The 27,693-nt window shown below is 38.8% G+C and overlaps 1 protein-coding gene across 1 annotated transcript in view; it reads right to left on the bottom strand.

Moving 5' to 3' along the window:
- myo5b (myosin VB) overlaps window positions 1-27,693 on the bottom strand; it is a 61,145-nt gene that overhangs the window by 12,584 nt on the left and 20,868 nt on the right. Inside the window, exons 9-29 of the mRNA XM_041811052.1 lie at window positions 26,243-26,352; window positions 25,899-26,164; window positions 24,838-24,919; window positions 24,571-24,711; window positions 24,224-24,346; window positions 23,735-23,818; window positions 21,804-21,938; window positions 21,570-21,667; window positions 15,375-15,461; window positions 13,746-13,857; window positions 13,354-13,565; window positions 13,009-13,165; window positions 6,149-6,388; window positions 5,672-5,911; window positions 5,353-5,446; window positions 5,060-5,202; window positions 4,855-4,974; window positions 4,643-4,777; window positions 2,280-2,345; window positions 1,937-2,176; window positions 1,229-1,326 (exon numbers count right to left, since the gene is read on the bottom strand). Of these exons, the coding sequence (XP_041666986.1) occupies window positions 1,229-1,326; window positions 1,937-2,176; window positions 2,280-2,345; window positions 4,643-4,777; window positions 4,855-4,974; window positions 5,060-5,202; window positions 5,353-5,446; window positions 5,672-5,911; window positions 6,149-6,388; window positions 13,009-13,165; window positions 13,354-13,565; window positions 13,746-13,857; window positions 15,375-15,461; window positions 21,570-21,667; window positions 21,804-21,938; window positions 23,735-23,818; window positions 24,224-24,346; window positions 24,571-24,711; window positions 24,838-24,919; window positions 25,899-26,164; window positions 26,243-26,352 (2,983 nt within the window). The remainder of the gene's footprint in view (window positions 1-1,228; window positions 1,327-1,936; window positions 2,177-2,279; window positions 2,346-4,642; window positions 4,778-4,854; window positions 4,975-5,059; window positions 5,203-5,352; window positions 5,447-5,671; window positions 5,912-6,148; window positions 6,389-13,008; window positions 13,166-13,353; window positions 13,566-13,745; window positions 13,858-15,374; window positions 15,462-21,569; window positions 21,668-21,803; window positions 21,939-23,734; window positions 23,819-24,223; window positions 24,347-24,570; window positions 24,712-24,837; window positions 24,920-25,898; window positions 26,165-26,242; window positions 26,353-27,693) is intronic.

The following is a 27,693-nucleotide window of genomic DNA, read 5'->3' as shown; positions in this document are numbered from 1 at the left end:
GGAGAGAAGAGAAGCAAGGGGAGGAAGAGGAGGAGGAGGAGGAGGAGGAAGAGAAGCAAGGGGAGGAAGAGGAGGAGGAGGAGGAAGAGGAGGAGGAGGAGGAAGAGAAGCAAGGGGAGGAAGAGGAGGAGGAGGAGGAGGAGGAAGAGAAGCAAGGGGAGGAAGAGGAGGAGGAGGAGGAAGAGAAGCAAGGGGAGGAAGAGGAGGAGGAGGAGGGGGAGGAGGAGAGGGAGGAAGAGGAGGAGGCGGAGGAGGCGGACGAGAAGCAGGGGGAGGATTCGGAGGAGGAGGATGAGGAGGTTGAGAAGCAAGTGGAGGAAGAGGAGGAGGTGGAGGAAGAGGAGGAGGAGGAGGAAGAGAAGCAAGGGGAGGAAGAGGAGGAGGAGGAGGAAGAGAAGCAAGGGGAGGAGGAGAGAGGAGGAGGAGGAGGATGAGGAGGAAGAGGAGGAAGATGAGAAGGAGGAAGAGGAGGAGGAGGAAGAGGAGGAAGAGAAGCAAGGGGGAAGAGGAGGAGGAGGAGGAAGAGAAGCAAGGGGGGAAGAGGAGGAGGAGGAGGAGAGAAGCAAAGGAGGAAGAGGAGGAGGAGGAGGAGGAGGAAGACGAGGAGGAGGAGGACGAGAAGCAAGGGGAGGAAGAGGAGGAGGAGGAGGAGGAGGAAGAAGAGGAGGAGGAGGAGGAAGAGAAGCAAGGGGAGGAAGAGGAGGAGGAGGAGGAAGAGGAGGAGGAAGAGAAGCAAGGGGAGGAAGAGGAGGAGGAGGAGGAAGAGAAGCAAGGGGAGGAAGAGGAGGAGGAGGAGGAGGAGGAGGAGGAAGAGGAGGAGGAGGAGGAAGAGAAGCAAGGGGAGGAAGAGGAGGAGGAGGAGGAAGAGAAGCAAGGGGAGGAAGAGGAGGAGGAGGAGGAAGAGAAGCAAGGGGAGGAAGAGGAGGAGGAGGAGGAGGAGAAGCAAGGGGAGGAAGAGGAGGAGGAGGAGGAGGAGGAGGAGGAAGAGAAGCAAGGGGAGGAAGAGGAGAAGGAGGAAGAAGAGGAGGAGGAGGAAGGGCAAAGATGAAGCAGAGGAGGAAAAGGAAGAAAAAGAGGAGGATGAGGAAGTAAAGGAAGAGGAGATAGAGGAGGAAGAGGAGCAGAGAGCGAGAAAGAGCACACAGAGTTAGAACACTCACAAACAGGAAGTGTAAGTGTGTCAGTACCTGGGTTCTTGTTGTGAACAGCTGATGGTCATGTGACTTACTTTTTAGCCTCACACAGGCCGTGGTAGGCTTTGGCCGCCTCCTCTTTGTCCACAGGATCCTTACTGTCATTCACCTCTGGAGCTTTATTCCCGTCCTGCTGAAACAGTGACACAGCCACTCAGAATTTACTGAAACATAACAACCCTTTCAAAATAAAAGCCTGACCCTTTTAGTTTCCATGACAGTAATATCTGCCATGTTGAATAATTATTTACCATAGGAAAGGTCAACCAGCGTGTCTGAGACTGTGATCTATCTCTGTCTATCAGCTATTCTGCTGGACGGTGTCTCATTAGAGCGTACTGTAGCATATCAGCACATATCTATCATGTTCAGTGTGGAGTCGTCTGTGAATATCTAGCTCTGTCTAATAAATCAAGACCGTTCTTCCCGCCTCTTTGACCTGTAGAGCTGGAATCTATTTCCTTGTTAGGATGAGGATGTTGTTAAAACTGGAACCCTCCCAAAGCTCCAGTTAAAGATCCTCATCCTACGCTTTAACCCTCTAATGCTCCGGGTTTTCATCATCTGTGGTTTAGTGGGACTTTGGCCTTCAAATGTCAGTTTTCCTCCTGAGGTCTTGACATAAATGATGTAGCGTCCGTTTGTGGTTTAAATAAAGTTTTGACTCGTCCTGTAGGGGCAGCTCTGATTCGCTGGTTGAATAAACCTGAATAATAAACACTAACAGGAAGCGTCACACTCACCATCTGGTCGTTCTTCTCCAGCAGCTGGGCCGTGCTGACGATCTGCGTCCTCAGGATAAGCACCTCCTCCTTACGGGCGTCCAGCTCCTCATTGGCCGATTTGAGCTGACTCAGCAGCAGGTTGTAGCTGTCCTGCAGCTCATTGGACGAGTTGTTCTGAGACGCCCGCTCGGCGACCGTCTTCCTCAGCTCGTTCAGGTCGTTCTTCAGCTTCTTGTTCTCCGTTTCCAGCTCCTGCCTCTGCAGAACAACCACACCACGGTTAAGACTTCAGGGCTGAGGTCAGAGACCTAGACCTGGATCTGGATCTGAAACTGCCAAACCTGGGACAGTGAGAACCAACCTTTAGGTTGTTGTAGGCCAGATCTGCGTTCTCCTGCTCCGTGATGGGACTCTTGGACTCAGAGCTCTGAAATAAAAGACAGATTTAACTCTAACAGGGCTCTTCTATCAGTCAGACAGAAAACACCAGAAACAACCGACCGACCGTGGCAGGAAAGGTTAGTCTGCAGAGAGGTTCTACCTGTGGATGTTTGCAGAGTTTGTAGCTCTGTTTTGACAGTGTTTGGATTTGTGGACTCTGTTGTGATTTATTTAAAGGACACTGGCTTCATTAGGACTTACTGATTACTGTGCTCATTAGCAGCACTGTTTATTCACTTTAAGTCTTTGCACTGCTTCAGTTTGTGGGTCTAGCATGGGGAAAGTTGGGATTGTAACCTCTGATTTAAGTTTTGAACAGTGACAACTCTGGGATTTATGTGTTGGATGTTGTTAATGTTTGGATTCGTCAAATGTACTTTGACAAAGTTGTGATTTCTTTCTAAGGGCTCTGGTAATGTTAGGGGTTTTGTGGATATTTACAACGTTGGTGTTATTATTGATAAAGACATTAGAAATGATTTTTAACAGTTAAAATGGGCAAAGCTGGACTTTAGTGTTTTACTGTCTGAGTTATTTTAGGATCTGACTGAAGATCTGAGTATTTTTAGGTGGCTGTTCTTGATATTAGATCATTAAATAACAGAAATGTAACTGTTAAAAAACTATTTCAGTCCTGACATATTGGGCCGGTTTTCCTCTCCTGAACTACTTTTTTTTTTTAAGATTTATTTTGGGCATTTTTGTGCCTTTATTTGATAGAGGAGGACAGTGGACAGAGTCGGAAACAGGGACGAGAGTGGGGGAGAGACATGAGGTAAGGGGCCTCAGGCTGGATTTGAACCCGGGCCGCCCGCGTACATGAGGGTGCGCCTTAAACCACTAGACCACCTGTGCCCCACTCTCCTGAACAACTTTTACTCTCATCATGCAGGATTATGTTACAGGATAAACACATCTAGATTTCTAGAAACTTTAGCCACAGGTAGTATTACCTAGGGACCTCTGGTAATCTGTGAAAATCATGTCTGTGTTTTTAATCCCCCAAAAATCTCCACCATGGCTGTCATTGTGGAGAAAACTTCCAGGTCAAATTACCGACCAAACTTCAGCTCACAGAGCTCCAGGTGATTCTGATCCTGTGAGTGAGCATCTCTGATTTAAGGTGGTAATTCTGTTTCTGCGGTCCCTGTGGCTGTTTTTTATAAATTTAAGCTCTGACATATATGACCTCTGCTCTCTGAACACACACAGCCCTTCTGCTCTGCTTCCACCGTGCCTGATCTTATATCAGGATTATTTAGCCGTGTATTTCATGCAAAACACAGTCTATGATTTACAACAGTATGTGGAGGATCGGCTACATGATGAAACTCCACATGCATGATGTGGTACTGTTGGATGTGATTCCACTGCTGCTGTCTGCAGATCCTTCATGCTTTCAGTAGAAATGTCTCTAATCTGAGAACATCACAGACGTCATCTATCCTGTTACTGCAGCGCAGCAAACTCTGACGTCAGAGGATCTTCATGAATAAATATTGAAGTCATATTCAGCCTGGATCATCCACTGTTATCAGAAAAATGAACCAGCAGGTTGATTCTGAGCGTAAATGTGAATGTGAAGGTGAATCTGTGTGTAAATATGAATGTGAAGGTGAATCTGTGCGTAAATATGAATGTGAAGGTGAATCTGTGCGTAAATGTGAATGTGAAGGTGAATCTGTGCGTAAATATGAATGTGAAGGTGAATCTGTGCGTAAATATGAATGTGAAGGTGAATCTGTGCGTAAATATGAATGTGAAGGTGAATCTGTGCGTAAATGTGAATGTGAAGGTGAATCTGTGCGTAAATATGAATGTGAAGGTGAATCTGTGCGTAAATGTGAATGTGAAGGTGAATCTGTGCGTAAATGTGAATGTGAAGGTGAATCTGTGCGTAAATGTGAATGTGAAGGTGAATCTGTGCGTAAATGTGAATGTGAAGGTGAATCTGTGCGTAAATATGAATGTGAAGGTGAATCTGTGCGTAAATATGAATGTGAAGGTGAATCTGTGTGTAAATATGAATGTGAAGGTGAATCTGTGCGTAAATATGAATGTGAAGGTGAATCTGTGCGTAAATATGAATGTGAAGGTGAATCTGTGCGTAAATGTGAATGTGAAGGTGAATCTGTGTGTAAATATGAATGTGAAGGTGAATCTGTGCGTAAATATGAATGTGAAGGTGAATCTGTGCGTAAATGTGAATGTGAAGGTGAATCTGTGTGTAAATATGAATGTGAAGGTGAATCTGTGCGTAAATATGAATGTGAAGGTGAAGACCTTGCGCCTGTTGAGCTCTTCCATCTTCTCCACGCTGAGCTGCAGCCTCTTCCTCTCCGTCTCCAGCTCTCTCACTCTCTTCTGCAGCTTCATGAACAGGCTGATGTCCATGGCTGCCTTCTCCACGCCCATCTCCTGCTCAGGTAGAGACACACAGGTCAGCCCTGCCCCCTTATGACCCCGCCTCCATCCCTCCCTCCTCTCTGACTCACCTCCACCAGCTGGATGGAGTCCTCGGTGTCTCCCACCTCTGAGGTGGAGATGGACGGGTAGTTAGAGTCCGACTCCAGGCTGCTCTGATTGGACGGGTTCCTCCTGTGGCCCGGCTGGAACTGGAGCAGGAAGGGGCGGGGTTAATATTCAAATGCGAGGTTATGATAGGTTAAACATGTGGCTATGAGGTGGAGTTAGTTCCACCTTGCTCAGAGACATCTCCTCCTTCAAGTTGTCGTATCTCTGCTCCACTCTGGAGAACTCTTTCAGAAGGTTCTGGTAGCGCTGGCGTTCTGCATCCAGCTCGCTCTGCAGAGACGCCTCCTTCTGGGACACACCGCTGCCATCTACTGGATCAGAAACATACTGGTGTTTATGTGACAGTGTGCTAAAAGGCTGTGTCTGCAGTAAGGTTAGTCCAGCTTCAGTCACATGAATAAGACATAAATATAATAGAAATGAACTCTTCATGGTTGTGGTTCACAGTTCTCTCTCACCTTCAGAGCTCTGTGAGATCTGCAGGATCCTCTGGTTCAGATCCTCCTTCTCACTCTTCAGCAGACCGTTCTCTGCCTCCAGCTCCTCCACCCTCTGAGAGAAAATAAAACAGGTTTTCATTAAAGTTAGGACAGGAGTCTGAAGGTCGCTGGATCTTGTTGATCTGGCAGAGATCAGATGTGAACACTCCTGCAGGGTCAGAAACCGGTCCTAGGATCTGTGGTTGAATGCTCGCCGGGATGTAGTCGTGGCTGTTTTTGTTCTAACAGAAACACACTGACCATCAAACATCTAACCTCTCCTCCTCTGCTCTCTGACCTGTTGTAGCGTGAGTTTCTCCGAGCCGTGCTCCTCCTCCATCCTCTTCCTCTCGGCGTTGGCCTCCTGCAGAGCCTCCCTAAGCCTCTCCAGCTCCTCCTGCAGGGACAACAGCTGCTGGCCGCCATCTCCCTGCTGACTCTTCATGTGCTCCAGCTGTTTCTGCAGCTTGTTGACCTCTGACCCCAGGTTGGTGTTCTGCTGCAGCAGCTGGTCATTCTGACTGCGTAACTCTTTGCTCTGAAAAGGCAGAAACAGGCGTCAGGAGAGGAAACAGGGGTTAGGGTGAGAGCCGACATTCAAAGATCAGAATGAGAGTAACAGTGTTGAGTAAGGAGCGGTGGATTTAGCAGACCACATTTCAGCAGCTAGGCCAATGACTGCTGTTTTTATTTACGGTTTACACAGCGTTCCAACTTTTTGGAACTGGGGTTGTATAAGGGATTCTAGACTTTTTCTGGATGCGTGGGTTTTTACCTGGTCGTCCATCTTCCTCTGCAGCTGTACGATCTTGTTCTCCATCCCCGTGTTCAGCTTCTTCAGGTGCTGGGCGGAGCGAGCTTCGATCTTCAGCTGCTTCAGCTGCTTCTTCGCCCGCATCCGTCTGAACGCACACTGGATGATGATGGCGGCGTCACGCGCTCGCCGGAACTTCTTTCTCGCCAGCCAGCCGCGAACGCTGCGCTGGATGATCATGGCTTTGTGGTGGAGGAGGAACTGAAGAGGAAGGAGGGAAGGAATGATTATGCTGAGCCGGCACCTTCAAACTAAAACAGACGAGTTTTTGAAAGGATCAGCATCCTTCATCTGTCATCATTAGAACACTAATACACCCACAACATTCCCTCATGGTGTCTGTCTGTCCCAAAAATGGAGCCAGAGTCCCAACAAGCTCCACCCACTTATACAAAATCCATCAAAGCATATAAAACATTCCATCCTCTGCCATTTAAAGTTGAAACCATCAAAGCTTATCAAACATTCCATCCTCTGCCATTTAAAGTTGATGCCATCAAAGTGCATAAAACATTCCATCCTCTGCCATTTAAAGTTGATGCCATCAAAGTGTATAAAACATTCCATCCTCTGCCATTAAAAGTTGAAACCATCAAAGCTTATAAAACATTCCATCCTCTGCCATTTAAAGTTGAAACCATCAAAGCTTATAAAACATTCCATCCTCTGCCATTTAAAGTTGAAACCATCAAAGCGTATAAAACATTCCATCCTCTGCCATTTAGAGTTGATGCCATCAAAGTGTAAAAAACATTACATCCTTGTCATTTAAAGTTGATGCCATCAAGGCATATCAAACATTCCATCCTCTGCCATTTAAAGTTGATGCCATCAAAGTGTATAAAACATTCCATCCTCTGCCATTTAAAGTTGATGCCATCAAAGTGTATAAAACATTCCATCCTTGTCATTTAAAGTTGATGCCATCAAAGCTTATCAAACATTCCATCCTCTGCCATTTAAAGTTGATACCATCAAAGCGTATCAATCATTCCACCCTTGCCATCTAAAGTTGATGCCATCAAAACATATAAAACATTCCATCCTCTGCCATTTAAAGTTGATGCCATCAAAGCATATAAAACATTCCATCCTCTGCCATTTAAAGTTGATGCCATCAAAGTGTATAAAACATTGCATCCTTGCCATTTAAAGTTGATGCCATCAAAGCATATAAAACACTCCATCCTTTCCATTTAAAGTTGACACCATCAAAGCTTATCAAACATTCCATCCTCTAAAGCTGATGCCATCAAAGTGTATAAAACATTACATCCTTGTCATTTAAAGTTGATGCCATCAAAGCATATAAAAACATTCCATCCTCTGCCATTTAAAGTTGATGCCATCAAAGCTTATCAAACATTCAATCCTCTTCCATTTAAAGTTGATGCCATCAAAGCATATAAAACACTCCATCTTTGCCATTTAAAGTTGACACCATCAAAGTTTCTAAAACATTCCATCCTTGCCATTTAAAGTTGATGCCATCAAAGTGTATAAAACATTACATACTTGTCATTTAAAGTTGATACCATCAACGCTTATAAAACATTCCATCCTCTGCCATTTAAAGTTGATACCATCAAAGCGTATCAATCATTTCACCCTTGCCATCTAAAGTTGATGCCATCAAAGTGTATAAAACATTAAAACCTCTAAAGCTGATGCCATCAAAGTGTATAAAATATTACATCCTTGTCATTTAAAGTTGATGCCATCAAAGCATATAAAACACTCCATCCTTGCCATTTAAAGTTGACATCATCAAAGTTTATAAAACATTCCATCCTCTGCCATTTAAAGTTGATGCCATCAAAGCATATAAAACATTCCATCCTCTGCCATTTAAAGTTGATGCCATCAAAACGCATAAAACATTCCATCCTCTGCCATTTTAAGTTGATGCCATCAAAGTTTATAAAACATTGCATCCTTGCCATTTAAAGTTGATACCATCAAAGCATATAAAACATTCCATCCTTGCCATTTAAAGTTTACACCAACAAAGTGTATAAAACATTCCGTCCTCTAAAGCTGATGCCATCAAAGTGTATAAAACATTACATCCTTGTCATTTAAAGTTGATGCCATCAAGGCATATAAAACACTCCATCCTTGCCATTTAAAGTTGATGCCATCAAAGTGTATAAAACATTCCCTCCTCTGCCATTTAAAGTTGATGCCATCAAAGCGTATAAAACATTCCATCCTCTGCCATTTAAAGTTGATGCCATCAAAGTGTATAAAACATTACATCCTCTGCCATTTTAAGTTGATGCCATCAAAGTGTATAAAACATTCCATCCTCTGCCATTTAAAGTTGATGCCATCAAAGCTTATAAAACATTCCATCCTCTGCCATTTAAAGTTGATGCCATCAAAGCGTATAAAACATTCCATCCTCTGCCATTTAAAGTTGATGCCATCAAAGTGTATGAAACATTCCCTCCTCTGCCATTTAAAGTTGATGCCATCAAAGTGTATAAAACATTCCATCCTCTGCCATTTAAATTAGATGCCATCAAAGCTTATCAATTATTCCATCCTCTTCCATTTAAAGTTGATGCCATCAAAGTGTATAAAACATTCCATCCTCTGCCATTTAAAGTTGATGCCATCAAAGTGTATAAAACATTCCATCCTCTGCCATTTAAAGTTGATGCCATCAAAGTTTATAAAACATTGCATCCTTGCCATTTAAAGTTGATACCATCAAAGCATATAAAACACTCCATCCTTTCCATTTAAAGTTGACACCATCAAAGCTTATCAAACATTCCATCCTCTAGAGCTGATGCCATCAAAGTGTATAAAACATTACATCCTTGTCATTTAAAGTTGATGCCATCAAAGCATATAAAACACTCCATCCTTGCCATTAAAGGTTGATACCATCAAAGATTATAAAACATTGCATCCTCTGCCATTTAAAGTTGATGCCATCAAAGCGTATAAAACATTCAGTCCTTGCCATTTAAAGTTGATACCATCAAAGTGTATAAAAACATTCCATCCTCTGCCATTTAAAGTTGATGCCATCAAAGCTTATAAAACATTCCATTCTCTGCCATTTAAAGTTGATGCCATCAAAGCGTATAAAACATTCCATCCTCTGCCATTTAAAGTTGATGCCATCAAAGTGTATGAAACATTCCCTCCTCTGCCATTTAAAGTTGATGCCATCAAAGTGTATAAAACATTCCATCCTCTGCCATTTAAAGTAGATGCCATCAAAGCTTATCAAACATTCCATCCTCTTCCATTTAAAGTTGATGCCATCAAAGTGTATAAAACACTCCATCCTCTGCCATTTAAAGTTGATGCCATCAAAGTGTATAAAACATTCCATCCTCTGCCATTTAAAGTTGATGCCATCAAAGTTTATAAAACATTGCATCCTTGCCATTTAAAGTTGATACCATCAAAGCATATAAAACACTCCATCCTTTCCATTTAAAGTTGACACCATCAAAGTGTATAAAACATTCCATCCTCTAAAGCTGATGCCATCAAAGTGTATAAAACATTACATCCTTGTCATTTAAAGTTGATGCCATCAAAGCATATAAAACACTCCATCCTTGCCATTTAAAGTTGATACCATCAAAGCTTATAAAACATTCCATCCTCTGCCTTTAAAAGTGATGCCATCAAAGCTTATAAAACATTCCATCCTTGTCATTTAAAGTTGATGCCATCAAGGCATATCAAACATTCCATCCTCTGCCATTTAAAGTTGATGCCATCAAAGTGTATAAAACATTCCATCCTCTGCCATTTAAAGTTGATGCCATCAAAGTGTATAAAACATTCCATCCTTGTCATTTAAAGTTGATGCCATCAAAGCTTATCAAACATTCCATCCTCTGCCATTTAAAGTTGATACCATCAAAGCGTATCAATCATTCCACCCTTGCCATCTAAAGTTGATGCCATCAAAACATATAAAACATTCCATCCTCTGCCATTTAAAGTTGATGCCATCAAAGCATATAAAACATTCCATCCTCTGCCATTTAAAGTTGATGCCATCAAAACGCATAAAACATTCCATCCTCTGCCATTTAAAGTTGATGCCATCAAAGTTTATAAAACATTGCATCCTTGCCATTTAAAGTTGATGCCATCAAAGCATATAAAACATTCCATCCTTGCCATTTAAAGTTTACACCAACAAAGTGTATAAAACATTCCATCCTCTAAAGCTGATGCCATCAAAGTGTATAAAACATTACATCCTCTGCCATTTAAAGTTGATGCCATCAAAGTGTATAAAAACATTCCATCCTCTGCCATTTAAAGTTGATGCCATCAAAGCTTATCAAACATTCAATCCTCTGCCATTTAAAGTTGATGCCATCAAAGCATATAAAACACTCCATCTTTGCCATTTAAAGTTGACACCATCAAAGTTTATAAAACATTCCATCCTTGCCATTTAAAGTTGATGCCATCAAAGTGTATAAAACATTACATACTTGTCATTTAAAGTTGATACCATCAAAGCTTATAAAACATTCCATCCTCTGCCATTTAAAGTTGATACCATCAAAGCGTATCAATCATTCCACCCTTGCCATCTAAAGTTGATGCCATCAAAGTGTATAAAACATTACAACCTCTAAAGCTGATGCCATCAAAGTGTATAAAATATTACATCCTTGTCATTTAAAGTTGATGCCATCAAAGCATATAAAACACTCCATCCTTGCCATTTAAAGTTGACATCATCAAAGTTTATAAAACATTCCATCCTCTGCCATTTAAAGTTGATGCCATCAAAGCATATAAAACATTCCATCCTCTGCCATTTAAAGTTGATGCCATCAAATTGTATAAAACATTCCATCCTCTGCCATTTTAAGTTGATGCCATCAAAGTTTATAAAACATTGCATCCTCTGCCATTTAAAGTTGATACCATCAAAGCATATAAACATTCCATCCTTGCCATTTAAAGTTGATGCCATCAAAGTGTATAAAACATTCCGTCCTCTAAAGCTGATGCCATCAAAGTGTATAAAACATTACATCCTTGTCATTTAAAGTTGATGCCATCAAGGCATATAAAACACTCCATCCTTGCCATTTAAAGTTGATGCCATCAAAGTGTATAAAACATTCCCTCCTCTGCCATTTAAAGTTGATGCCATCAAAGCGTATAAAACATTCCATCCTCTGCCATTTAAAGTTGATGCCATCAAAGTGTATAAAACATTCCATCCTCTGCCATTTTAAGTTGATGCCATCAAAGTGTATAAAACATTCCATCCTCTGCCATTTAAAGTTGATGCCATCAAAGCTTATAAAACATTCCATCCTCTGCCATTTAAAGTTGATGCCATCAAAGCGTATAAAACATTCCATCCTCTGCCATTTAAAGTTGATGCCATCAAAGTGTATGAAACATTCCCTCCTCTGCCATTTAAAGTTGATGCCATCAAAGTGTATAAAACATTCCATCCTCTGCCATTTAAATTAGATGCCATCAAAGCTTATCAATAATTCCATCCTCTTCCATTTAAAGTTGATGCCATCAAAGTGTATAAAACATTCCATCCTCTGCCATTTAAAGTTGATGCCATCAAAGTGTATAAAACATTCCATCCTCTGCCATTTTAAGTTGATGCCATCAAAGTTTATAAAACATTGCATCCTTGCCATTTAAAGTTGATACCATCAAAGCATATAAAACACTCCATCCTTTCCATTTAAAGTTGACACCATCAAAGCTTATCAAACATTCCATCCTCTAGAGCTGATGCCATCAAAGTGTATAAAACATTACATCCTTGTCATTTAAAGTTGATGCCATCAAAGCATATAAAACACTCCATCCTTGCCATTAAAGGTTGATACCATCAAAGATTATAAAACATTGCATCCTCTGCCATTTAAAGTTGATGCCATCAAAGCGTATAAAACATTCAGTCCTTGCCATTTAAAGTTGATACCATCAAAGTGTATAAAAACATTCCATCCTCTGCCATTTAAAGTTGATGCCATCAAAGCTTATAAAACATTCCATTCTCTGCCATTTAAAGTTGATGCCATCAAAGCGTATAAAACATTCCATCCTCTGCCATTTAAAGTTGATGCCATCAAAGTGTATGAAACATTCCCTCCTCTGCCATTTAAAGTTGATGCCATCAAAGTGTATAAAACATTCCATCCTCTGCCATTTAAAGTAGATGCCATCAAAGCTTATCAAACATTCCATCCTCTTCCATTTAAAGTTGATGCCATCAAAGTGTATAAAACATTCCATCCTCTGCCATTTAAAGTTGATGCCATCAAAGTGTATAAAACATTCCATCCTCTGCCATTTAAAGTTGATGCCATCAAAGTTTATAAAACATTGCATCCTTGCCATTTAAAGTTGATACCATCAAAGCATATAAAACACTCCATCCTTTCCATTTAAAGTTGACACCATCAAAGTGTATAAAACATTCCATCCTCTAAAGCTGATGCCATCAAAGTGTATAAAACATTACATCCTTGTCATTTAAAGTTGATGCCATCAAAGCATATAAAACACTCCATCCTTGCCATTTAAAGTTGATACCATCAAAGCTTATAAAACATTCCATCCTCTGCCTTTAAAAGTGATGCCATCAAAGCTTATAAAACATTCCATCCTTGCCCCCTCCTTGTCCCCCTGTAGTGACTGTATCTTGTTGCTCCTTGGAGCACAGAGCCCTCAGTACCGCCCACCTTTACCTGACTGTAATCCCCCTCTTAACAGACATGCTCAGACCGTGTGGGTGTGGCCCCCCTCTTAACAGACATGCTCAGACCTTGTGGGCGTGGCTTTACCTCCTTGAATATCCGTCGCGTGTACATCCCTCGGCTGTACGCCTGGATGGTCACCACCGCCTGTCGGACCCTCAGGAACTCCCGCCGGTCTCTCACCATGCGATACTGTTTCTGACAGATGAGCGCCGCTCGACTCAGACGCAGGAACTCGGCGTACCTGGGTACAAAACTCGGTTAGCCTGCCCCACTGCCTCATGGGAACTGGAGTGCACCAGCAACAATGTTTAATCATGAAAAGAATGAACTGTTTGGATGAAGAGGACTTCTGTGACATGGAACAAGCATCCGTATTGTTTTGATAACACATCTCAGTGGACAAGGAACACCTGAGGAGGATGAGCTTACCTGCGGGCCAGGTAACCTCGGCCGTATCTCTGTAGAGTGAGAGCAGACTTCTTGATCTTTCGGTATCGGACCCTCTGCAGCCATCCTCGGACCGTCTTCTGGATCATGATGCAGGCGGCGCGGAACTTATCGGTCCGGAGCTTCTCCAGGTACGCCACCTGACCCGCACGGAAGAAGATCTTCGTCTTTCCAAACTGGAACATGTCTGGCTCCTGAGACATAAAAGGGACTTTTAGAAACCTGCTGAGGGGGTACGATGATGACCACGGAGGCTGGAACCTTAACTGGACCAGCTCGTCTGTTTCTGATCAGACTAGAAGGGTCTCAGAGTCTAATAATCTTATTTTATACCAGTTTCTGATGAATATCCAGAGGATAGATGATGGGTTTACCTTGATCAGAGTCTCCAGCAGGTTTCGACACACCTGCTTCTTGTCTGAGGACATCATGTCTGATTTCTTCAGGAGAACTCGGTACCTGCTGAAGAAATCTGGGTACGTCCACCTGGAAACACAAAAGAGGAAACACTTCAGAGCTCCGATACAGCTCTTTGCTGTGACACAAAACGAGCCGATATAAATCCTGATGATGCTGTTTCCACATATGAGGACCAGTATTACCACAGGAGACCTCGCTCTGGTTCCTATTCAGACCTCCTAAAGACACCTCAGACGATCCTGAGACCATGCAGCCATGTCAGCAGGAGCTGCAGCTAGAGGCGTTATACTCTCAGGTTGTCCATCTTATAAATCCATCAAGGTCAAAATAATCTGGCTCTTCAACAGAAACATCCTCACACAGTCATGTCAGTTAATAAAAACCTAACCCTACAGAGGTCCAGACAGTTGGAGCTAGTAGTCTCACAGTTAGAGAGATGGAGATCAGCTGAGTGACTTTAGTATAAAGACACCTGAGTCTGGAAGGTCCAGTCACTGGTTCATCAGGATTCATGGCTACCATTACACCATGAAGACAAAAGAACACTCAGAGAAAAGGTGATTGAAAAGTCTAAGACAGAAACATCTCCAAGTCTCTGAACATCCCCCAGAGTTCAGTTAAATCCATCATGAAGAAATGAAGGAATATGTCACATGTGTAAATCTGCCTAGATCAGACCGTCCTCACAGACTGAGTGGGCGTGCAAGAAGGAGACTAGTGAGAGAGGACACCATGACACCTATGACTACTCTGAAGGAGCTCCAAGCTTCAGCAGCTGAGATGGAGAGACTCTGCAGACAACAACTGTTGGCCGGGTTCTTCACCAGTCAGAGCTTTATGGGAGAGTGGCAAAGAGAAAGACACTGTTGAAGAAAACTCAGATTCAATCTGGACTAGAGTTCACCAGAAGGACTGTGGGAGACTCCATGGGCAAGAGGAAGAAAGTTCTTTGGTCTGATGAGACCAGGATGGAGCTTTGAGACCATCAGACAAGACGCCAAACACTGACATCAGACTGAGACAGAGGAGACTCTACTAAAGACTGACTGGGAGGAGGAATATTTATGCACTCACTGATTTTACATAACAGATTTTTATTTATTGACATTACTGTGTAGAAATCTGTATGTGACATTCAAGAGTTTTTGTAGGTTTTGTTAAAAAAAAACAAATAACATTAACCATGATTGATTTCTAAAATCAATAAAAGAGTAAAACGTCCAGGGGGTGAATAGTTTTAAAGGTTCTCTACCTCATCGTCTGGTTAGGAATTAAAAAAGCCAACAGTTCAGAAAAAGCCAGACGATGACTCTGAGTTGTTTCTGGACACCAGCAGACCCCGTATGGACCAATCAGCTGATGGTCTAATGAAGAGAATCTGCAGATGAACTCTGTTATGTAACAGAAACCAGCGCCCCTTTTGTTTTTTTCACTGCTCAGAGAATCTTTATTTAATTTAGGTAGACAGAGACGATCTGTGAGTCCTCTGAATGAAACAAACACAGGGCTAGCCCAGGATTATTAAACGATACCAGAGCCAGACGATGATGGAGCTGACAGAGTTTAAGAGGAGGAGGACTCACCTGGACGGGTACCCGGCTGCACTGATCCGGATGGTCTCCAGGACCCCACAGGCTCTGAGCTGCTGCACGGCTCGCCTCGAGTCGAACCTGCAGGGACATGAAGAGTTTAACTGGTCTGTGCCGAGTCCAAGTCATAGTTTCAGGTCTAACCCGTCCCCCTACCTCTCCTTCCTCCTGGACATGACGCTGGGATCTAACCAGACTCCAGCTGACCCGTAGCTGTCAGCAGACCCTCTGACATGTGACTTTGATTGAATTTAACCGCCCTGACATGGCGAGCTCTCAAACAAAGATGGTCTGTCATAAGAACGGAAAAACAGGCGGTCCAACAGGTCACCCCAGAAAGGGGTTTAATTCTAAGAATCAGGGACTTCTTTAACCCTTGGTCCTGGTTTAACATATTTACCAGTCTAGATGGTCCTGGTTTAACACATTTAACAGTCTAGATGGTCCTGGTTTAACACATTTACCAGTCTAGATGGCCCTGGTTTAACACATTTACCAGTCTAGATGGTCCTGGTTTAACACATTTAACAGTCTAGATGGTCCTGGTTTAACACATTTACCAGTCTAGATGGTCCTGGTTTAACACATTTACCAGTCTAGATGGCCCTGGTTTAACACATTTACCAGTCTAGATGGCCCTGGTTTAACACATTTAACAGTCTAGATGGTCCTGGTTTAACACATTTACCAGTCTAGATGGTCCTGGTTTAACACATTTAACAGTCTAGATGGTCCTGGTTTAACACATTTACCAGTCTAGATGGTCCTGGTTTAACACATTTACCAGTCTAGATGGTCCTGGTTTAACACATTTAACAGTCTAGATGGTCCTGGTTTAACACATTTAACAGTCTAGATGGCCCTGGTTTAACACATTTACCAGTCTAGATGGCCCTGGTTTAACACATTTAACAGTCTAGATGGCCCTGGTTTAACACATTTACCAGTCTAGATGGTCCTGGTTTAACACATTTAACAGTCTAGATGGTCCTGGTTTAACACATTTACCAGTCTAGATGGTCCTGGTTTAACACATTTAACAGTCTAGATGGCCCTGGTTTAACACATTTACCAGTCTAGATGGTCCTGGTTTAACACATTTACCACTCTAGATGGTGGATCAGTGGGGCTGAGGGATGTGGACCTAACCCATGTCTGGATATTTTTTAACTGAATGGCGATACGCCGCATAGATCAGGATATTTTTAACCATAGAAAAACAGCTGGTTGCCACGGTAACAGCTTTCACATGTCTGTGTCCATGTGACATATGGTTACACTTTATTTTGGAGGGGCCTTATTAACTAGTAGTTAAATATTTATTTTAAAATAAATACCTTGTATTTTACTATTTTTTCTAAATAATGACCCATTGATTAATTATTTACCTTAGAAAAATCACCTCCTAATTAACTATTTATCTTAAAATAATTAACTTGTATTTAACTATTTATTTCAGAATAATAATAACCTCTAAATCAGTTATATATTTTAGAGTAATTACCTGGTAATTAATTATTTTTGTTAGAATAATGACATTGTAATCAACTATTTTTTTTTTAAATATCTTGTATTCAACTTTTTAGTTAGAATAATTGCCTTTTAATCAACTTTTTATTTTTGAATAAATACCTATTAATTAACTATTAAATACCTATTAATTAACTATCAATTATTATTATTAATTACTATTATTATCATTACTATTATTATTTTAGAATACTTACCTCGTGATTAACTACATTCTTAATAATTACCTAGTATTTAACTATTTATTTTAGAATAAATACCTATAAATTAATTATATATTTTAGAATAATGTCCTAGTATTTAACTATTTATTTTAAAATAATTACCTTGTATTTTACTATTTTTTTCAGAATAATTACCTATTCATTAATTATTTAATTTAGAATAATTCCCTACTAATTAACTATTATTTTAGAGGAGTTAACTCAAATAAAATGTTTATTTTAAAAGAATTAACTACTAATTAAGTATTTATTTTAGAATAATTACCTACTAGTTAAATATTTATTTTAGAAGAACTACCTTGATTTTACCAATAAACGTTAGTAATTACTGAGAAATTTTACAGTAATTACTGCGTAATTACACTGTTATCACAAAAAAATTATGTCGTTATGACATAGAAACCACTTAAGAAATTTTAGAGTAATGACAAATTAAATACCTGGAAATTTTAGATTAATTAAATACTAATTACCAATAAACTTTAGGATAATTACAGAGTAACTACTAAGTCATTTCTTAAAACATTGTCTAGTAAGAACATATGAATTAACCCAGAAATTACAGACTAATTACCGTGTAATTTTGATAATAAATATCAAATGATTTCTTAATAATGAGGCGGTTATGACCCAGTAATTGGAACAGAATTTGACCAAGTAATGACCCAGAAATATGTAAATATTAAGGAGGTTTTACCTCATAATTATGTATTAATCAACACAGAATTCCTGCTAATATTGTGGCTTTTCTCAGGCAGTTATGTGGTATTTTACCAGTGATTTCATGTGATAATTTTCTATATAAGTTGTGTGATAATTCCCAGGTAATTTCTTTATTTTGGACCACTTCATTAATGTGAGTCCATCCTTCATGTTTTCCAAGGAATTTACATGACATAAAAACAACCTTTATTGTGCTGTTAATGTTACCAAAGCTGTTTATTTAAATTTAGAAATTCCACAGGAGTCATGGAGGACGGACTGACTTCAATCTAGTGGGCTTTTATGGTATTTCTGAATGATGAAGTTTTTAAGAAATTATAAATGCAGCCATTCAGAAATGACCTGAAAGTTACTTTTAAATTATTCATGAAGGACTCACTTTATCACAAATTACCTGGGAATTATCGAGTAACTTAAACAGAAACTGATTATCTTATTTCTTAGTTGGTAAAATATCAAATTATTACCAGAGAACTGCCACAAGATAACAAAGAATGACTTCTACTTTATTACTGGTAAATACTTCCTGGGTATTACCGAGTTATTACTGGTATAATTCCAGCTTATTTTTAGGTAATTACCACTTTAATTTAGAGAAACTTCTAGATATTTACACTAATTATTAACATTATGTGGACCTTAACATCCCCTCCTTTAAAAACCTTTACCAGGACTGTTCCTGTGTCACAGAGGAGGAAGAACGCCTCATCTTCATCTTCATCAGCACTGAACGACTGAACTTCTTCATCTGAACTGTTACAGAGTAAACTGGAGCAACGGCTCCCCCTGCTGTTCATCTGGAGTACTGCACCCTCCCTGCAGATTTCTATGGTCCAAGGCTGGAAAGATCCTGTTTTAATGTGATTTACTGTTTAAATGTTTTATTTAATGTTTATTTAATGTGATTTACTGATTAAATGTTTTATTTAATGTTTATTTAATGTGATTTACTGTTTAAATGTTTTATTTAATGTTTATTTAATGTGATTTACTGATTAAATGTTTTATTTAATGTTTATTTAATGTGATTTACTGTTTAAATGTTTTATTTAATGTTTATTTAATGTGATTTACTGATTAAATGTTTTATTTAATGTTTTATTTAATGTGATTTACTGATTAAATGTTTTATTTAATGTTTTATTTAATGTTTTATTTAATGTTTTATTTAATGTGATTTACTGATTAAATGTTTTATTTAATGTTTTATTTAATGTTTTATTTAATGTTTTATTTAATGTGATTTACTGATTAAATGTTTTATTTAATGTTTATTTAATGTTATTTACTGATTAAATGTTTTATTTAATGTTTATTTAATGTTATTTACTGATTAAATGTTTTATTTAATGTTTTATTTAATGTGATTTACTGATTAAATGTTTTATTTAATGTTTTATTTAATGTTTTATTTAATGTTTTATTTAATGTGATTTACTGATTAAATGTTTTATTTAATGTTTATTTAATGTTATTTACTGATTAAATGTTTTATTTAATGTTTATTTAATGTTATTTACTTATTTAATGTTTTATTTAATGTTTATTTAATGTTATTTACTTATTTAATGTTTTATTTAATGTGATTTACTGATTAAATGTTTTATTTAATGTTTTATTTAATGTTTTATTTAATGTGATTTACTGATTAAATGTTTTATTTAATGTTTATTTAATGTTATTTACTGATTAAATGTTTTATTTAATGTTTATTTAATGTTATTTACTTATTTAATGTTTTATTTAATGTTTATTTAATGTGATTTACTGTTTAAATGTTTTATTTAATGTTTATTTAATGTGATTTACTGATTAAATGTTTTATTTAATGTTTATTTTATGTTTTATTTAATGTTTATTTAATGTTTTATTTAATATGATTTACTGTTTAAATGTTTTATTTAATGTTTTATTTAATGTTTTATTTAATGTGATTTACTGATTAAATGTTTTATTTAATGTTTTATTTAATGTTTTATTTAATGTGATTTACTGTTTAAATGTTTTATTTAATGTTTATTTAATGTTTTATTTAATGTTTTATTTAATGTGATTTACTGATTAAATGTTTTATTTAATGTTTATCTAATGTTTTATTTAATGTTTTATTTAATGTGATTTACTGATTAAATGTTTTATTTAATGTTTTATTTAATGTGATTTACTGTTTAAATGTTTTATTTAATGTTTATTTAATGTTTTATTTAATGTTTTATTTAATGTTTTATTAAATGTTTTATTTAATGTTTTATTTAATGTGATTTACTGTTTAAATGTTTTATTTAATGTTTTATTTAATGTTTTATTTAATGTTTTATTAAATGTGATTTAAATGTTTTATTTAATGTTTTATTTAATGTGATTTACTGATTAAATGTTTTATTTAATGTTTTATTTAATGTTTTATTTAATGTTTTATTTAATGTTTTATTTAATGTGATTTACTGATTAAATGTTTTATTTAATGTTTTATTTAATGTTTTATTTAATGTGATTTACTGTTTAAATGTTTTATTTAATGTTTTATTTAATGTGATTTACTGTTTAAATGTTTTATTTAATGTTTTATTTAATGTTTTATTTAATGTGATTTACTGTTTAAATGTTTTATTTAATGTTTTATTTAATGTTTTATTTAATGTGATTTACTGTTTAAATGTTTTATTTAATGTTTTATTTTATGTTTTATTTAATGTGATTTAAATGTTTTATTTAATGTTTTATTTAATGTTTTATTTAATGTTTTATTTAATGTGATTTACTGTTTAAATGTTTTATTTAATGTTTATTTAATGTGATTTACTGATTAAATGTTTTATTTAATGTTTATTTTATGTTTTATTTAATGTTTTTTTAATGTTTTATTTAATGTGATTTACTGTTTAAATGTTTTATTTAATGTTTTATTTAATGTTTTATTTAATGTGATTTACTGATTAAATGTTTTATTTAATGTTTTATTTAATGTTTTATTTAATGTGATTTACTGTTTAAATGTTTTATTTAATGTTTATCTAATGTTTTATTTAATGTTTTATTTAATGTGATTTACTGATTAAATGTTTTATTTAATGTTTTATTTAATGTGATTTACTGTTTAAATGTTTTATTTAATGTTTTATTTAATGTTTTATTTAATGTTTTATTAAATGTTTTATTTAATGTTTTATTTAATGTGATTTACTGTTTAAATGTTTTATTTAATGTTTTATTTAATGTTTTATTTAATGTTTTATTAAATGTGATTTAAATGTTTTATTTAATGTTTTATTTAATGTGATTTACTGATTAAATGTTTTATTTAATGTTTTATTTAATGTTTTATTTAATGTGATTTACTGATTAAATGTTTTATTTAATGTTTTATTTAATGTTTTATTTAATGTGATTTACTGTTTAAATGTTTTATTTAATGTTTTATTTAATGTGATTTAAATGTTTTATTTAATGTTTTATTTAATGTGATTTACTGTTTAAATGTTTTATTTAATGTTTTATTTAATGTGATTTACTGTTTAAATGTTTTATTTAATGTTTTATTTAATGTTTTATTTAATGTGATTTACTGATTAAATGTTTTATTTAATGTTTTATTTAATGTTTTATTTAATGTGATTTAAATGTTTTATTTAATGTTTTATTTAATGTTTTATTTAATGTTTTATTTAATGTGATTTTTAAAGATCTAATCACTGAGGGTAGTAAAACTCACGAGAAGGCCTCTTTTTCGTCGTTGGGTTTGATACAGCGGACGTAGTGAGGCGTGGTGGCGTTCAGCGTCTCCATCAGGAGGTGAAGGGAACTACGGAACTGGACACAGAAAACACCAGAATCAGAACCAGAACCAGAACCAGAACCTGGATCAAACACTCTAAACAATCATGAACTCTGTTAAACTCTGGTTCTGGGTCATGGTGGTGTCCATCAGGGGGCGCTGTGAGCTCACCTGGAGTCCCACTGTCTTCCTGTGTTCTTTATTGGGGGCTTTAGGGACGGTCTTCAGAGACCGGACGTTCACCCGGGCCGACTTTGGGGGGGCGACGTCATCCTTCTCATGGAACAGGTCAGCGACCAGCTGGAACTGAGACACAGAGGCGGCCATATTTATAAGGTCACCATGGGAACTAAAACAACCAATCAGGATGGAGTATTTAACACAGCTGTGAGGAAGCCATAAGAAACCTAACAACATTTAGGTAATAAAAAAAAGAAATATATTTTAAAACATAAAGGAAAAGAAGAAAAAGAAAATGTAGAAAAAAAACAAATAGAAAATTAAAAAAAAACAAAAAAAACAAAGAAGAAACAAAAACATGGCAAAAATGTAAAAAAATAAAAATAGCAAAGAGGAAAAAAAGGAAAAAAGAAAAGAAAAAGGATAAAGTAAAACTGAAACAAGAAGAGAAAACTGATAAAGATAAAGGTAAAGGAAAACAGAAAATTGAAAAATAATATAGCAGAAAAAAAATAAAAATTAACAAAAAATTAAAGAAAATAAAGTTTTATTTCACAAAGTTAAATAGAGGAATAAAATAAATGGATACAAAAGAGAGGGAAGAAAAAACGCCAAAGGTTGACAAATGGAAAAAAAGAAAAAAAACTGAAAAAAAAATTAAAAGATAAAGGAAAATAAAATACACAGAACATGAATGAATAAAAAAAGTGTAAAGAAAAAAGGAAACATGACAAAAAAAAAACTTAAAAAGGAGAAAAAGCAAAAAGAAATAATAAAAGGAAAAAGGACAAAAAACAGGATAAAGGAAAAGTGGGAAAATAGAAATGGAAAAATAAAGGTAATAAAAAGATGATAAAACTTCAAAGAACACATAAAATAATAAAAAAAGAAATGAAAAATAGATAAAAACATTAAAACTCCCCCAATAACTCAAGCACATCATAAAATTTCCTCTTCACTCTTTCAGTCACAAAAAATAGAAAAACAGTGACATGGAGACAGCAGAGCGTCTGTAAACCAGAAGAAGAGGAGAAAAACACTCTGAATGAAGACGGAGGGTTAGAGTTAGCAGGATAAATGTCTCTGTTAAACTCACTTTAAGACAGACTATCAGCCGGATCATAAACCCTGACTCTGTGAGGGACTGGTCTAACACAGAACCTGGAATATTCCAGACTCTTCCACCAAGTTAGCAGGTTGAATCGTCTCTGTGGGGTTTGTTTCTAGTTAATGGATCAGAACCGTGCAGCTCTACAGGACGAAGGCCCTCCATCAGTCTGGACCTCAGACCTGTCTGGACCTCAGACCAGACTGGACCTCAGACCAGACTGGACCTCAGACCTGTCTGGACCTCAGACCAGACTGGACCTCAGACCAGACTGGACCTCAGACCTGTCTGGACCTCAGACCAGACTGGACCTCAGACCAGACTGGACCTCAGACCAGTCTGGACCTCAGACCAGACTGGACCTCAGACCTGTCTGGGCCTCAGACCAGACTGGACCTCAGACCAGTCTGGACCTCAGACCAGACTGGACCTCAGACCAGACTGGACCTCAGACCAGACTGGACCTCAGACCAGACTGGACCTCAGACCAGTCTGGACCTCAGAGATCAGATCTGAACCATGAGTGAACAAACACAAAGAGCTCTGACCCAGTTCTTCATGGTTAACCCTTCACCTGCTGACAGAGACTGAAAGTGCTTTGGTTTAATGGATAATGGAGGGAAAAGGAGGAGGAGGAGGAAGAGGAGGAGGAGGAGGAGGAAGAGGAGGAGGAGGAGGAGGAGGAGGAAGAGGAGGAGGAGGAGGAGGAAGAGGAGGAGGAGGAGGAGGAGGAAGAGGAGGAGGAGAAGGAGGAGGAGGAGGAGGAAGAGGAAAGCCAAAAAGAGTCTACCCCTGTAGAGAAAATCTGGTTCACCTGGCTGGCCTTCAGGATGTTGATCTGCTCCTCGTAGACCGTGTCTCTGTTCTTCTCCAGGAAACCTTCACACTGGTACTCCACCTGAGGAAGAGGAGGTCAGAGAACATCTCAGACTGGAGCAGGACTGGAGGTGGGTTAAGGAGGTCCTAGACTCAAACAGGACTGGAGGTGGGTTAAGGAGGTCCTAGACTAAAACAGGACTGGAGGTGGGTTAAGGAGGTCCTAGACTCAAACAGGACTGGAGGTGGGTTAAGGAGGTCCTAGACTAAAACAGGACTGGAGGTGGGTTAAGGAGGTCCTAGACTCAAACAGGACTGGAGGTGGGTTAAGGAGGTCCTAGACTCAAACAGGACTGGAGGTGGGTTAAGGAGGTGCTGCTATGGTTTAAGGGTCAGGGTTGGATGACTCTGAGGATGAAGGAGCCCCCCAGAGTCCCCCTCAGGTGATAGCGGACTAAGATAAACCTGAGACAGGGAGGTTAGCCACCTTGTCAGCGAAGTGAACGATGATGAAGGAGACGTTGGACATTCGAGGTTTCTGGAAGTGAGCGCTGCTGGAGTGCTGCTTGTAGAGTTTCTGGGCCCAGTTCTGATCCGTCCCCTTTGGCACCTGGTACAGAAAGTGGATTAAATCACAACTGAGAATACGGATTAATCCTGTACCTGGACTACCTGGGCTAACGGGCTAAAGCTAACGGGCTAAAGCTAACAGGCTAAAGCTAACGGGCTAACCAAGGCTAAAACCTTCCTGTGATGTCACAGAGCAGATTCTCTTTCTAACCAATCATCAGAGAGAGACTTCACTGAGACCTGGACCCCTAACCCTGGTCTTACCTTACACTCCTCGTCCAGCAGGTCCAGGATGCCGAGTCGAGCCTCGATCAGGTCTATGCAGGGCTGGTTATCGTAGAAGTCTATGAGGGTCCAGGGGATCTGCTCCTTCATGTACTCCTCCTGCTCCAGCTTGAACACGTGCTGAAGAAGACCATCGACAGGTAAAGGTCACTAAAGGTCATCTGACCCTCACTGAGTTAAACTGCTGAGACCAGGTTTAATACACAGACAGCACAGGTAAAGGTCACTAAAGGTCATCTCACTCACTGAGTTAAACTGCTGCTGGAGCTTTTCGTTGGCGTAGTTGATGCAGAACTGCTCGAAACTGTTCACCTCGAACGTCTCGAACCTGAAAACCATCAAACAAACATCAGCATCTTCATCATCAGCATCATCTTCACATCCATCTACAGTACTGTGCAGAAGTTTTAGGCATGTCAAGCGCTAACAGTTCTTCACAGGTCCTGATGTTCCACAACCCCGGGCTGAAGAGAGGAGGGAGGGCGGCCAGAGTCAGTGTCCACACATTTGACATGTACGTGTGTCACCAACAGCCAAGGTGGAGCTTAACAGTATTTCTTTGCATCCCTGGTAATCTGCCCAGCAACCATCAACAGTTTTCAGGAGCTTAGAACATACACACGACAACCAGGGGGGTGTGGCAACCCTCCTACCCGCCCTAACAGTACCCTGGGCTACGTTGAAGCACCACATCTACCCATAACTCCGCCCAAACAGTAGCCTAGGCTATGTTGGAGCGCCACATCTACCCATAACTCCGCCCCAACAGTAGCCTAGGCTATGTTGGAGCGCCACATCTACCCATAACTCCGCCCCAACAGTAGCCTAGGCTATGTTGGAGCGCCACATCTACCCATAACTCTGCCCTAACAGTACCCTGGGCTAGGTTTAAGCGGCACATCTACCCATAACTCCGCCCCAACAGTAGCCTAGGCTATGTTGGAGCGCCACATCTACCCATAACTCTGCCCTAACAGTACCCTGGGCTAGGTTTAAGCGGCACATCTACCCATAACTCCGCCCTAACAGTACCCTGGGCTAGGTTTAAGCGGCACATCTACCCATAACTCCGCCCTAACAGTACCCTGGGCTAGGTTTAAGCGGCACATCTACCCATAACTCCGCCCTAACAGTACCCTGGGCTAGGTTTAAGCGGCACATCTACCCATAACTCCACCCTAACAGTACCCTGGGCTAGGTTTAAGTGGCACATCTACCCATAACTCCGCCCTAAAGCTGTGGTTTTTGTTTTCATCAGATTATTTTCCCTTGGTAATGTACAAAGACTTCGGTGGCGTCCGTCTTACCCGTAGATGTCCAGGACTCCGATGAAGGAGTGCTGCTTGGACGACGTCTGCAGCGCCATGTTGATGTGCTCCACGATCCAGTCGAACATTCGGGCGTAGATGTGTTTGGCGAGCGCGTCGCGGGCGTTCAGCGCCTGTCTGCCGGACATCTTCTTCACGTACGTCTCTGAGGCAGTCGCCAGCTTCCTGTGGCAGAGCCAGTGCTCCATCTGCTGCTGCTCCACGCCCAGGAGTCTGCAGAAATGCTGCAGGTGAGGGTCATCCCTCTGAGACACAAAGACATGAGCGTTAGAGGATGGACGACCAACCTCACCTCAACATCAGCTGTTACCATGGAGACGTACCGCCACGTGACAGGACTCTCCGTCCCGCTCAGAGAGGATCTCCACGTTCCCCAGGTGGAGGATGGAGGCGACCACCTTAAAGATGCTGAGCTGACTGCTCTCCTTCACACCTGGGCCAACGTTAGAGAGAGAATTATTACTGACATGAAAAATGGTTTTGCTTTAACCCTCAGGCATCACTAGGCATTCTCTTTCTCTGCCCACCAGTTTGGCTGTGTTAGTGCATATGGTCTCATTTCCTGCAACAAAGTTTCTTTCCAGGCAAACTTTTGAATTCAAATTTCAATGTCTCTGATAGGTCAGAGGAACACTGTGAAACACATTTACTACCCTTTAAAGCCATTAAGGACAAAAATGTCCACTTCCAAAAAACTGCTATAAAAAATGAACAGATTCATATTTTCTCTGCTTTTTTGCATAAATCTCTTAAACAACTTCAGCTGTGCTCAAAACTACCAAACATTCAATCATTTTCCATCATGCACACATACAAATGCGAACTTGAAACCTTATAATCTCGATAACACAAGCACTAAAACTACTGAAATGACTAATGGCTTTTCATGCCTATAATGGGGAAATGGCCGATTTTAGTGATGAACAGTAAAAATGACAAATTTGACTATTTTTCTCAAAAATGAAACCATAACATTACAGAATGCATGATTATATCATGCAGTGGCTATGAGATCAAAAATGTGGTTTGAATGGGAGTCAATGGGATGTTTTTGTCCACCAGGGCGGAACGATTTGGGAAAATAATCTAGTTGCAATTTTTTTTACTCAATATTGCAATTTGATTTGCGATTATTTCTGAAGTTCCTCATTTCATGTATTTTCCAACAAAAATAATCAACAATTCATTCCATACTATAGTCAACACGATATTAGATAAAACTAGGGCTGAAAATTTTAGAAAAAATATCTAATTGTGATGATTTTGACTCATTTCGCAAACTAGATATGAACTGTTGTATTAATGGGAATGATCGTTTTTATATAATTCTAATATTTAACAAGAAAAAAAAAATGAAGAAAATATGATATTTTTTGTACACTACTCTCAAAATATGCCACTAGAATGTCCAAAAGTGGCAAAAACATGTAAAAAATTAGAGAAAAGTGACTAAAATGAGCAAAAAACAGTCAAGAGTGACAAAATAGGACAAAAAAATGGAAACAAGTGGTATTTAATGGTAAAAGGTAGCTAAAATAGGCAAAAAAATGGTGAAAAAGTGCAAAAATGGGATAATAGCAGCTAAAAGAAGAGACAAAATGGGCAAAAAGAGGAAACAAGGGGTATTTAATGGCAAAAGGTAGCGTAAATGAGCAAAGAGTGGCAAAAAAATTGGGAAAAAGGCAAAGATGGGGAAAAAGTGGCAAAAAGAAGTGGAAAAAAATTGCAAAAAAAGTTGGGAAAACGGGGTTTTAACGGCAAAGGTAGCTAAATT

The sequence above is a fragment of the Cheilinus undulatus genome, linkage group 17 (assembly GCF_018320785.1).
Source record: "Cheilinus undulatus linkage group 17, ASM1832078v1, whole genome shotgun sequence".
NCBI classification, from domain to species: Eukaryota; Metazoa; Chordata; class Actinopteri; order Labriformes; family Labridae; genus Cheilinus; species Cheilinus undulatus.
Note: the sequence above shows the minus strand (reverse complement) of the source record. Positions and strands in the feature narration are given on the sequence as shown.